The 12,525-nt window shown below is 58.8% G+C and overlaps 1 protein-coding gene across 4 annotated transcripts in view; it reads right to left on the bottom strand.

Moving 5' to 3' along the window:
- The window catches only part of MAD1L1 (mitotic arrest deficient 1 like 1), a 149,600-nt gene that overhangs the window by 127,173 nt on the left and 9,902 nt on the right, over window positions 1–12,525 (bottom strand). For all 4 annotated transcript variants that reach the window (XM_059699422.1, XM_059699425.1, XM_059699424.1 and 1 more), the window contains exons 5-9: window positions 11,222–11,346; window positions 9,998–10,079; window positions 8,290–8,420; window positions 7,889–8,003; window positions 4,403–4,464 (exon numbers count right to left, since the gene is read on the bottom strand). In XM_059699422.1, the coding sequence (XP_059555405.1) occupies window positions 4,403–4,464; window positions 7,889–8,003; window positions 8,290–8,420; window positions 9,998–10,079; window positions 11,222–11,346 (515 nt within the window). The remainder of the gene's footprint in view (window positions 1–4,402; window positions 4,465–7,888; window positions 8,004–8,289; window positions 8,421–9,997; window positions 10,080–11,221; window positions 11,347–12,525) is intronic.

The raw sequence follows: 12,525 nt of genomic DNA, 5'->3' as shown, positions 1-12,525 counted from the left end.
AATGGGTGTTCTTCCCGTGCTGGCTGCCAGGGCACAGATGTTAGATCAACGTGTGTGTCCTGCCCTCGGTCCTGTGACCCGCTAAGCTCACTTATCCAGCGGCTTTTTACCGATTCTGTGGGACTTCCTGCATAAATGCCTCGTCACCTCCCAGCAAAGACAAGCTTCTTTCTTCCTCTGCTGGCGGCTCCCTTCCCGCTCCCTTCCCATGGCGGCTCTGCTCGGGCCCGGCTCACACAGAACCACGGACGGCACCCAGCTCGCCTGGAAGCACCTGCCTCCACTGAGCCTCAGGCTGCAGCTTCCAGATGCTGCTTCTGCATCTGCTGAGATGGCCGTGTCTCCCTTTATTCCATGACAATGTGAGTTGCATTAACTTCCCGAGGATAAGCACCTGACTCCGGTGCACTGTCCCTCATTTCTCCTACCAGCCCTCTCGGTTATTCCTTCTCCCGGTGCCCCCAGCATCCTGCCTAGGTTGGCACAGGCATGTCAAAGGGTGCCTCCTGGTGTCCACCTTCATCCAGTGCCTTCAAATCATTCCCCCAACAGACCCCACTGCTCAGAGGCACAGCCCAGCCCTTCACAGTCCACACACCGTCCCCCTCCGCACGCCGCCCCTCTCCACACAGCTGCCAATGAATGCCTCAGGCCCCCTTCACAGTCCTGGGATAGAATACCAGTACCAGACTCGCCTCCCTCCTCCCCCACATCAGTACCCGCCCGACACAGCCTGTGTCCATTCCTCACACCCACGACTCTGAGGCAAAGATGAGGCCCAACCTGCCTGGGCAGCCGGCCCAGGTGCTGGAGACAGGTGTCGGCATCCCCACGGGGGACAAGCTGCTCTGGCAGGTGCGGGGCTCCCCTCCAGGTTGACAGTGGTTACCCACCAGCCACTGCGCCCACCCCCCACCCCCAGCACCTCTGGGCTCCTTGGGATGTAAGAAAGCCCAAACTGGGAGGAGAGAGACCACTGTCCTGCCCTCCTGAGTCCATTTCTTGTGGATGCCTTGGGGACTTGGTCTCTCCAGGTGATCTCTGTCCCGCCATGAGGCCACAGAGCCCTGCGAACTCAGGAGGGGGTGCGGTCCCGTCCAGAGGAGCTCCACACGGAGAAGGCTCCCTCCGAACGCGGGCTCACAGACCCCAGGGGTGCAGGAACGGAAAGTGGCTGCTCAAGAACAGAGCAGGTGGCCCTGAGGAGTGGCTCAGTTGGTGGGGTATCGTCCCATGCACCAAAAGGTCACTGGTTTGATTCCCGGTCAGGGCACATACCCGAGATGCGGGTTTGATCCCCCGTCAAGTTGGGTGCGGGAGGCAACGGATCAGTGTTTCTCTTTCCCTCTCCCTTCCTCTCTCTAAAACCAATAAAAACATATGTTAAAAACATAAAAAGAACAGAGCAGGGGGGATACTCAACAGTGGCCGAGTGGCCACCCAAAGGCAGGCAGGAACTGTCAGACCGCAGACCACCCCCCCCTCCTGCACAACCAAGCCTGGCTTTGGCAAGGAAGTCGCCTGGGGCGGGCAGTGGGTCAGGAGGAGCCGCAGGCCTAAACTCAGGGCAGCTCCAGGGACTGGGCGGCTCCTGAGGTCACAGGGAGCCAGAATCGCCGGGGGGGGGGGGGGGGGGGGGGTGCCACCTAGTGGTGACAGCTCTCAAAAGCCCACAGAGGCACTGGGCACAGACCAGAGCCTGTGCCCATGACATGCCCCAAATGAGTGGTCTCAGTCCCAAAATAATGACCACAGCTTCACCTAAAGGCCAAACAGACTCAAGCCCAGCAGGCCACGCCGAAATGCCCTCCAGCCCCTCGAACCCCTGCTCTGGGCATCTCCCAAACCCCAACTTGCTGCCGTCGGTTAGAGCCGGCTGATCATACTTCAGGGTAGTGGGTCCTGAACTGGCACGCAAAGTCATGTCTACGCGTGCACACACGCAAACGTGCGTTGTCATGAGGAGAAAGTCTGTGACTTCCTCAAACTCTCAGAGACCCATGACCCCTGCTGGGAACCCAATATTCTAGAAAAGCCTTTCCACTTACAGATGTGGGAGCAAAGGCAGAGAGACCACAGCACACACGGGGACCAATGTGGGGCCAGACAGACATCTACCCCTCTTTGCAGGGTCTGAGACAGCCCACCGCCATCTCTGCGACACTGGACCCCGCAAGGGTGACAAGAGGCGTCCAGCTGGGACCCAGTCGTGGCAGACCCCACCCCCATCACCCAGGTGGCATCACCCTCAGCACACACCTCCCAGACAGTGCCCGTCTCCCCTCGGACACCTCCTGCAGGGACCCCCGCTCCAGAAGGCCCCCAGCGCCTCCCGTCCTGTCTCCCTCCGCCATGTCCACCTCCACACTCAGTGCCGTTAATGAGGGCTCCCTGCTTAGCATCTCTAAGTGCCAAAAAGTAGCAAAAAGACGGCCCCTCATCACGGTGTTCAAGGTCACCCCAAGACTCAGGTCCAGAGCGTGGACAGGCTGACCACTGGGCGTGGGTTCAGCCTAGGATCTGCGTTTGTGCCAAACTCCCAGGTGGTTCTGGTGACGGCCAGCCTCACAGCAGGGATCTGAGCCCACTGCCTGCTACACGACACATGGACCACTCAAGCGGCACACGTGCTGCGGAGGTGAAGGCCTGCCCAATGCCCCAGGGGGGGCAGGAAAGGTGAGGATGGAGGGCCCCGAGGGGCCCCAGAGGTGGCCCAGGCACAGCCAACCACAGAGCACGGGAGAGAGCACCTGCCCTCCCCGTGGGGAGGTCTCCTGCCTCCTGGAAGGCAGCTCCCAGGGGAAGCAGCTCTAAGTCACGGCCTTTAACTCCAGGAGCCACAAGCATGCACTGCATTCCCTTCCCAGCGACAGGAAAACTGGACCAAAGGGAGCAAGGAGCGGCTGCCCTTCCCTCCCGGCCATGGAGCCCTGGCCTCCTGGCCGATGCGCGGCTGTGTGCAGCCTGTGGGCCTGACGACCGTGCGGCTGAGGCCCACTGGGCGCTCAGCAGGCTGGTCTCATCTGCCACCGGGAACTCTGATCTCCTGCACAAGAGAGAAGTCACGGAGGTTTCTCTCCTGACGAGTCTGCCTGGGGCAGGAGGGGAGCTTCCGGGAGAGTTAATAAGCCCAGAGAACAGGAGGAAGCATGAAACACGTGGGCCCTGCTGGGCCGCCCTCTGTGAGTCTGAGTTCTGCAGGTGGAGTTCAAGAGGAAACAGCAGCCGTCTGTCCTCCGACTCAGAGACGAAAGGAAAACGAGGAGGACCTGCGAGGGGTGGACAGCTGGAGCCCATCATGCCAGCGGGAGCAGCTGCGGCTGAGAAGCAGCAATTGCCGCGCAATCACAGGCCGCTCGCTCTCTAGCGAGGCTCTCGCCCTCGGCCCAGGCTCCAGGAGACACTGGGAAACTAAGGCCTCAGAACCATGCAAGCAGGTGAACAGCACGAGGCTAACACCACAGGCCCCTGCCCAGGCACAGGACTAATCCAGACGATCAACCTTCTGCCCTCCACCCCCCAGAAGGGGGCAGCCAGGCAGACAACGCTGCTGAGGCGGTGGTCTGGGGGGTGCCAGGGGCCCGGGCAGCAGCAGCGGAGCAACGCTGGAGAAAGATGGGCAGTGCCCCTGAAGGACAGCTGGGGTAAAGATGCCCGTCCTGCCCACCAGAGTACCAAGGCCCAGCTCGGCCCCTCAGGCCTGTGCCCGGGAGGGCCACCCCACAGCCCCAGCAGCTGCCCACTCTGCATCCTGCCGCACTTGCTGGCAGGCACTGGGTCCACCAGACAAGCAGGGGCCCTCTGTCACCATGTTTTCCTTTTTCACCCTAAAAACTCAGTCCACGGCCCCTCATCACGAGCACCTAATAGGAATGAGCTCCCCAGAAACAACCTCTTCCTCAGTTCACACAAGAGAAAGTCCTTCACTTCAGCCAACAATGCAGGCCAAACCCCTGCACCTCCTGGCTGTGAGCACGCAGACTTGTTTCCAGCCCAGACACTTACGGCGAGCTCCGTGTCCCATGCTGTGAGCTCGCCGCTTCTCTCAGCAGGACCGGGTGGGGGCCAGGGTGAGAGGGGGATACAGCGCAGCACATGGGCAGGTGCCGCGGGCAGACTTCACACCGTGCCCACCGTGAGCAGCCTGGTCAGCTAAGCCACCTGGGCAGGAGGAGCTGGGCCAGCCCACCCCAGGTGTCCGGCCCCGCCCGCCTCGTTTCCACGTGAGGATGCTATGAAGACCTGGCGGGGGGGGGGGGCGCGGACTTCCTGAGCGGCCCAAGGAAGAAGCTCCCAGCAGCCGCCGCCAGGGCCTCTGGAGAGGGTGGGAGGCAGGGCCCATCTGCCAAAGGCGCTAACTGCACCGAGAAGGGGACACCGAGGCGCCACCCCCTCCGCCTACCTGATGCTCAAGCCCGTGGTCTGGTCCAGTCTCTCCCAGCTCTGCAGCTTCGCCAGCAGCCTCTGAAAAGACACGGAGGGTGGAACCCAGAGCACCGTGCCCCCACCATCCCCTGTGCAAGGGCTTCACAGCCCTCCTGCTCTCCTTCACCCCACGCCCACTGTGTGCCCACTGACTTCCACACCAACGATCACCCCACGGACTGACAGTGATGTGAAGGCCAAGTCTCCCACCCTATAGAGCAGGGCAGGAACGCCCGCCCGAGGGCCGCAGCATTGGTCTGGCCCTGCCAGGCAACTGTAGGCGGGACTCAAAGGTCAACAAGTCTAGGAGCTTTTTCAGACCAACATAATTTTTTTTTTAATATATACATTTTTATTGATTTCAGAGAGGAAGGGAGAGGGAGAGAGAGAAACATCGATGATGAGAGAGAATCATTGATCGGCTGCCTCCTGCACACCCCACACCGGGGATCAAGCCTGAAACCCCAGCATGTGCCCTGACAGGGAATTGAACCATGACCCTCTGGTTCGTGGGTCCTCGCTCAACCACTGAGCCACGCCGAGCGCTAGAGACCCCGGCCGGCACCAATGTAATTTCTAAGTTGGCCGTTGGATGTGGCCCGCGAGTGATGGGATAAATACCCAACGGCCCTTGGCAGAGGACAGGCTCCCGCCCGCGCAGAGGACCTGCCCTCGTCCCTGAGCTAAAAGAAACGCGCCACCCCTGGTCCCAAACAAGCGGCTGCTTTCCACTCACTGAGGCTGCGCTGCATGCTTCGCCCGTTCATTCCTGGTCCCACACTGTCAGAGCCCGGCGGTGCAAGGACGGGCCGGGAACGCCTGCTGGTGGCCCTGCAGTTGGCTGAGCCCACAAGGACCCGCTGCCTCACTCCATCTTCCAGGGCCTCTCAGGACACCCAGCCATAGGGCCGACGAACTAAGCCCTAGAACCAAATTCCTCCCCCTGACATGGAGGACCAGGCCCCACAGCCCCACAGCAGGAGGGAGCCACCCTGAGAACAGGAGGGGGCGGTGGCACCCACCCTGCCCAGCACGGCCCACAGGCTGGCTTGCCCTTGTTTCACACAGCTGCTCTAGAACGTAACCAAGGTGAGGGCAGACTCCATGCCTCTGACCTCCTGTCACCTTCACCTGGAGCCAAGCACAGGGTTCTGAATGCATTCATTCCATCACTCAAGTCTCTCCTGAGCCCCTATTAGTGCCAGGCATGACTTGGTTAGTACTTTCAGCACTACAGCCAACACTGTTATTCCTCATCATATCGGTGAACAGAGAGGTTAAGTAACTTGCCCAGGGTCACACAGCCAGCAAGCTTCCATGGCAGGGTTTAAACTAGGCGTGATTCTAGAGCCAAAATCTTAACCAATTTCAAAATAAACTCTGTCCAGAGAAGAAACTGCTCAGCTCCAGAGCTGTCTTTTCAGGCTAAGTTCCTACAAGCATCTGAGAGAGGAGCTCTGCCCAGGCCGCAATGCCTCAGGCTGGCCCTGGACCTCCTCGTGGGCCAAGGTCCTTGTCCAGCCACAGGGGTCGGACCCAGCAGGACTCAGTGCTATGGGAATCTGAGAGGGAAGGCACTCGCACCATTCTCACCACTCTGGAGACTGGGCAGTGGCGGCACGGTTTGTGCCAACAAACCAGAGAGGTGAGGCAACAGAGTGCCACCACGGGGAAGCCATGCAGGACAGAACAACCTGGGCCAGGAGCAGGAGGCCTACATTTTGGTCCAAACTCAGGAGCACTGGACAACACAGTTTCTGGGAACCTCAGTCTCATCTGCCCACAGGACTGGATGTTTTCAGCACTGACAACTTGCATTGTCTCACAAAATGCCACCTGCGATCCTGACAGCAGACACAGGGAGGAAATACTTAGCACAGGTGCCCCTTCCAGTCTGGGAGTGGGAACAATGTTCCTTCCTGGTCTCACATGCCAACAACGTTCCTTCCACGTCTCACACGCCAACAACGTTCCTTCCTGGTCTCATATGGCAACAACGTTCCTTCCACGTCTCACACGCCAACAACGTTCCTTCCATATCTCACACGCCAACAACGTTCCTTCCTGGTCTCACACGCCAACAACGTTCCTTCCACGTCTCACACACGAACAACGTTCCTTCCTGGTCTCACACGCCAACAACGTTCCTTCCACGTCTCACACGCCAACAACGTTCCTTCCTGGTCTCACACGCCAACAACGTTCCTTCCATGTCTCACACGCCAACAACGTTCCTTCCTGGTCTCACACGCCAACAACGTTCCTTCCACGTCTCACACGCCAACAACGTTCCTTCCACGTCTCACACGCCAACAACGTTCCTTCCACGTCTCACACGCCAACAACGTTCCTTCCTGGTCTCACACGCCAACAACGTTCCTTCCATGTCTCACACGCCAACAACGTTCCTTCCATGTCTCACACGCCAACAACGTTCCTTCCATATCTCACACGCCAACAACGTTCCTTCCTGGTCTCACACACCAACAACGTTCCTTCCACGTCTCACACGCCAACAACGTTCCTTCCACGTCTCACACGCCAACAACGTTCCTTCCACGTCTCACACGCCAACAACGTTCCTTCCACGTCTCACACGCCAACAACGTTCCTTCCCGGTCTCACACGCCAACAACGTTCGTTCCACGTCTCACACGCCAACAACGTTCCTTCCTGGTGTCACACGCCAACAACGTTCCTTCCACGTCTCACACGCCAACAATGCTCCTTCCTAGTCTCATATGGCAACAATATTCCTTTCAGACACCATCTGTGTCAGTGTTCCTATTACTACTGTGGCTTAGAACTGCACAGATTTACAACCTCAGAGCCCTGTAGTTTAATAGTCTGACCACAGGGGCCTCACTGGGCTAAAATCAAGGTAGCAGCAGGAGGCTCTTCAGTGGTTCTCAACCTTTCTAATGCCGCAACCCTTTAATACAGTTCCTCATGTGGTGGTGACCCCCAACCATAAAATTATTTTCGTTGCTACTTCATAACTGTAATTTGCTACTGTTATGAATCGTAATGTAAATATCTGATATGCACGATGTATTCTCATTGTTCACGACCCACAGGTTGAGAACCGCTGCAAGGGAAGAATCCATTTCTTCTACTTTTCCAGCTCCTATTGGTGACCACAGTCCTTGGCTCATGGTCCCGTCCTCCATCTTCAGTGCCACCAGCAGTGGCAGGTGAAATCCTACTGACAATCGCACCAACCTGCTCCAGCCTCCTCTTGCCCCCACAAGTCCCTGTGACTACACACTGGCCAGCTGACAGGCACCCTTAGTTCCCTCTGCCACCTAAAAGAAGACTCACCATTCTGGGGGTCAGGACATGGCCGTCTTTGGGGGCCAGCAGTCTGACCACGACAGCCGCTTCCCTAGTTGAGGTGAAACACCCAGAGTCCTCTAGCAGCCAGGCCTCCCCCAGGAAGCAGCTCACCAGCTCAGGCCCTCACCTCCTTCTCCAGCTCCAGGTCAACCAAATTTTCCTGCATCTTCTCCTGACGGCTCAGCTTCCTCTGCAGCCCCTCCACTTCTTCCCTGAGCAGCCCGTTGGTCTCTCGCATCTCCCTGAGGGGACAGAAATAAAGTCACTCACACAGCCATGTAGCCTGGGCACGAGTCCAGGAGCCCCAGGAGCACTGGGCTGCACACTGGAACCCCTGAGAGCTAACCCATGGAGGCTACCACCCACCGCCTGTGCCCGCCCCACTGCCTGCGCCCACCCCACTGCCTGCGCCCGACTCACCGCCTGCGCCCACCCAACTGCCTGCGCCCACCCCACCGCCTGTGCCCATCTCACTGCCTGCGCCCACCCCACCGCCTGTGCCCATCTCACTGCCTGCGCCCGACTCACCGCAGGTAGGCATTCTCCTCCTTCAGCTGCTTCAGCTCCCGCTCCATCTTGGGCAACCGCACCAGCTCAGACTTCATGCTCTTCACAATCGCAGAGTCCTGCTCCTGCAGAAACAGCTTCTGCTCCAAATCCTGGTTGAGGTCAGGGACAGAGAGGAGAAAGTCACGGCCGCCATACTGACCAGGTCTTCAGCGACCTCCGTGACCCAGTCCCCTTCTCCGGAAAGCCTCCCTGCCTGCCCCCGGTGTCCCTCTGTGCTAGTGCTCCGCGTTCACCCGCAGGGCGGTGCCCACAGTGGAGCACAGGCCAGCGTCATGCTACTGTGCTGGGCTGTGCTGCCCTCAGAGGCAGGAGCCTAAGACATGTCTGGCCCAAGGACACTCAGCAAAGGCTCCCTGAACAAACACCAATAAAACATCCCACTTCTCCAAAGCTAGGTCTGCTTCAGTTGATGTAACACACATGTAATGCACATGTAACACATATGTAATACACATGTAACCACTGAGTCTTTTCCATAGGGAGGACAGCCTTTTTACAATCTCTAGTTCCCTCAGGACACAATGGAGACAGCTGGCATCCATCAGTGACAAGTCACAAAACAAACTAACAGTGTGAGACCAGGACCAAATCAGTCAGTCATTCAACAAACACCTCCACTAAGGGGCCATCCCTGTGCCAGGCACCGAGTCACACAGTGGGGCCAGCGACGCAGGTGAGGCCTCTGCAAGAAGAGCCTGGAGGCTTGCAGAAAGGACAGGCATCAGGCAGGTAAACCCTGAGAAGTGGGCCCTGGGCTGCAGCAGGATGAGGGCAGGAAAGAGGTAGGGGGGCCCTGGCCAGTCTGGCTCAGTGGATAGAGCGTCGGCCTGTGGACTGAAGGGTCCCAGGTTCAATTCCAGTCAAGGGCACATGCCCGGGTTGTGGGCTCAATCCCCAGTAGGGGGCGTGTAGGAGGCAGCCGATCCATGATTCTCTCTCATCATTAATGTTTCTCTCTCTCTCTCTCTCCCTCTCCCTCTCCCTTCTTCTCTGAAATCAATAAAAATGTATTTTAAAAAAAAAGAGGCAGTGGGGATGTATGAAGTGGTGAGGGTGCGGAGAAGGCTGGGGGAGAGACAGGTAACCACAGTGGCCACAGAGAACAGCCTGTGAAAAACCAGAGGCGAGAGAGAGCAGGGAGTCTAGGAACTGATGGGGCGGAACAGCTGGAGAGGGAAGCAGACAGGACGGAGCAGGGAGGCAGCCCATGAGGCAGGGCACAGAGTGTGGATGTCACTCAAGGCGGCGGCAGCCACCCAGGGGCCTGCAGTCACTGTCTGCCTGGCAGGGCCTCCCTCGTGCAGCAGCACAGCCGAACGTCAGAGCCAGGCGCCCTGCCCTGAGACCCATCACACACGAGCCGGACGACCTCTCCCTGCGACCTATCACTTCCCAGCTCACACCACCTGACCTATCGCATGTTCACTCTCTTCCTGTGACTTCATCCTGGGAGCAGAATCTGTCTCTATTCCCTGTGGAACCTACCAGCTAGCACAGCCCAGCACACGAGAAGACGGTCAGTGTAAATGGCACCGTGGGCGCAGCAGCCACTGCCCCATATGCCATGAGCACAGCCCAGTTCAGAAACACCTACAGGGGGAGAAGGGCTGAAACCACCACTGGGACACCTACCACACAGTCCAGGGACTGAAACGGAGCAACTCACCTTGATTTTCTGCTCCTGCTCTGTCCTGGCTTCTTGGCCAGCCTGGAGTTCCTGAATCTTCTGATTAGCTTCCTGCCATTTTCTATGAAGAGAAAAGTGGATCCCATGCAGAATGCAGTATGTGATGAGGCCAACAATCCCCTCATCCTAAAGCTCTCTAGTGCAGACACACGTGCACACACTCACACATATGCATGCACACATACGCATATGCACATGCACTCACACACATGCATACATATACATGTACACACATACTGCTCACACTCCCCTCAGGGACAGCCCGAGTCTGGATGCTAACCCCTGCCAGTGCCTCGGGGGCCTGTCTCCTCAGGACAGGCTGGGCGGGGAGCCCAGACCACCAGCCAGACCCCTCGGCTGCAGCACCCCGTTCTCCAGCCCCACATCTGCTCACACGGCAGCTTTGGCTGCTGGCCCCGGCACAGCCACAGCAGAGACCCACTCCTGACGGATCATGACTCCGCCAAGTGGCCAGAGCTCTCCCCAGGCAACATCTGCGAAGACAAAGGCCAAATTCTTCAGGAGTCTTCAGGCCTCTGACCTCAACTCCGCGAGTGAGTTTTCCCTCTCCATGCCTTTGCTCAGAATGCGGTCCTCTGGAATGTCCTTTTCCGCCCGCCTCCCACCGCCCGCAGATGTCCGCCGTGGCCTTTAAAACTGAGCTCCAGCCTGGCTGGTGTGGCTCAGTGGTTGAGCATCGACCTATGAACCCGGAGGTCAGGGCTCAATCCCAAGTCAGGGCACATGCCTGGGTTGTGGGCTTGATCCCCAGTAGAAGGCGTGCAGGAGGCAGCCAATCAATGATTCTCTCTCATTATTGATGTTTCTACCCCCCTCTCTCCCTCTCCCTTCCTCTCTGAAATCAATAAAAATATATTAAAAAAAAAAAAAAGCTCCAATGCAATGTCTACTCCAAAGCTCCCCCGACTGCTCCCTCCTGGTTCTCAGGACGTTTAAAATGACACTCTGTTCTGACACCATATATATCCTGGCCTCAGAGGCCTCAGGTCTGTCCCCAAGAGCCTAGGGGTGGGGAGCACCGGAAGGGCACCTGTGGAGCCTCAGGGCTCTGGGACACACAACATTCGTGGAGGCCGGTGCGCACCCGCAGGGGGGGCAGGACAAGCCTGTGTCTGCCACACAGTTAACGGGATACGGCTCAGCCCGTGCCCACAGCTGCAGGTGCGCAGGCTCCACACTCACCTGAGCTGCAGATCCAGCTGCTCCTGCAGCTCCTGCTTCTCGGACTCCAGGCCCTTCACCTGCATCTCCTGGTTCATGACACTCCACTGCAGCTCCGAGATCCTGCCCTTTAACTCGCTGATGGTCTGAAAGCAGAGCAGAACCCACAGCGCCACTGAGGCCCCCGGCCCGCGGGTGCACGGGAGCCTCCCAGAGAAGAGGACAAAGGCCTCACAGGAGCCTGGCCCTCCATCCCACTCCCGAGGCAGGGACAGAGCCATCTGCCCCTTCAGAGGCCAGGACCAGATGCCCCGAGCACCAGCCAAGCCAACCTTGAGTCTCCCATGAGCCCACAGGAGAGGCTGGGTCACGTGACAGCAGGCCCAGGAGCAAGAACTGCTGCTGGCCAAGATGGGCCCCAGCCTCACACCCCCATGACAGCCCTTCCCATGAACATCCACACACCCCCATCCCATCACCTCGGACCCTCCCGTCCCTGGCGTGCTCCGCACAGCCTCTCTGCGCACCTGGCTCCCGCCTCCCAGCCTGGAGCTCCTTCCCTAACCCACCGAGCCACCTCCCACGGTGCTGAAGATGCCACTGGAAGCCACAGCCAGGCGCCCCAAGAAGCCGGACAAGGGGGGCTGAGGCTGTCCTCAGAATGACACCACAAACGTCACACAGAATGGGGGAGCCGGCAGAATGCCATGGCGATTGGAGCACTCAGGCCAGCAGTGCCAGCCACAGCAGCCCCTGGGAGCCAGACATCAATCCAAGGGACCCTACAAGCAGGGCAAGAAAGGGACTGACAGCTCAGCACGGAGGGTGACACCTGGCAGACCCTGGGGCACCCTGCAGACAAGGAGGCCACCGCACTCATTCCCCAGGCACCCGGGACCACTTAAAGGGTCAGCAGCACCACCCCATGTCCTTCCAGGAGGCTGACGGGGCGGCCCAGGCCAGCGGCCCCCGCTCCACTGATCTCCATGGCTTGCTCTTACAACAGCAACTACCAATCTGGGAACCACACAGAATGAAGACACTAAAATACTAAACAAGGAGCACATGCTCTGAGAAGCCTTCCTGCTTCCCATGAACAGGCGTGGCCCGGCACCGTGGGCACCAGGGTCAGCAGGTGCTGTGGCAGCCGGGTGGGTGCTGTGGGTGAGCCGGGCCCTCAGGACCTGCCTGGAGAGTGGCGAGCACAGGACCCAGGGCACCGAGACGAGAGAAGGCAGTGGGGTGGTGCGGTTGTGACTTTGCCTCGAGTGACTGGGAAGGCTCCTCAGAGGTGAAGAGTAAGAGAAGCGACCTGCGTGGTCCTG

This window comes from Myotis daubentonii, chromosome 5 (genome assembly GCF_963259705.1).
Source record: "Myotis daubentonii chromosome 5, mMyoDau2.1, whole genome shotgun sequence".
Taxonomy (NCBI): domain Eukaryota; kingdom Metazoa; phylum Chordata; class Mammalia; order Chiroptera; family Vespertilionidae; genus Myotis; species Myotis daubentonii.
This window is presented reverse-complemented; position numbering and strand designations above follow the sequence as displayed.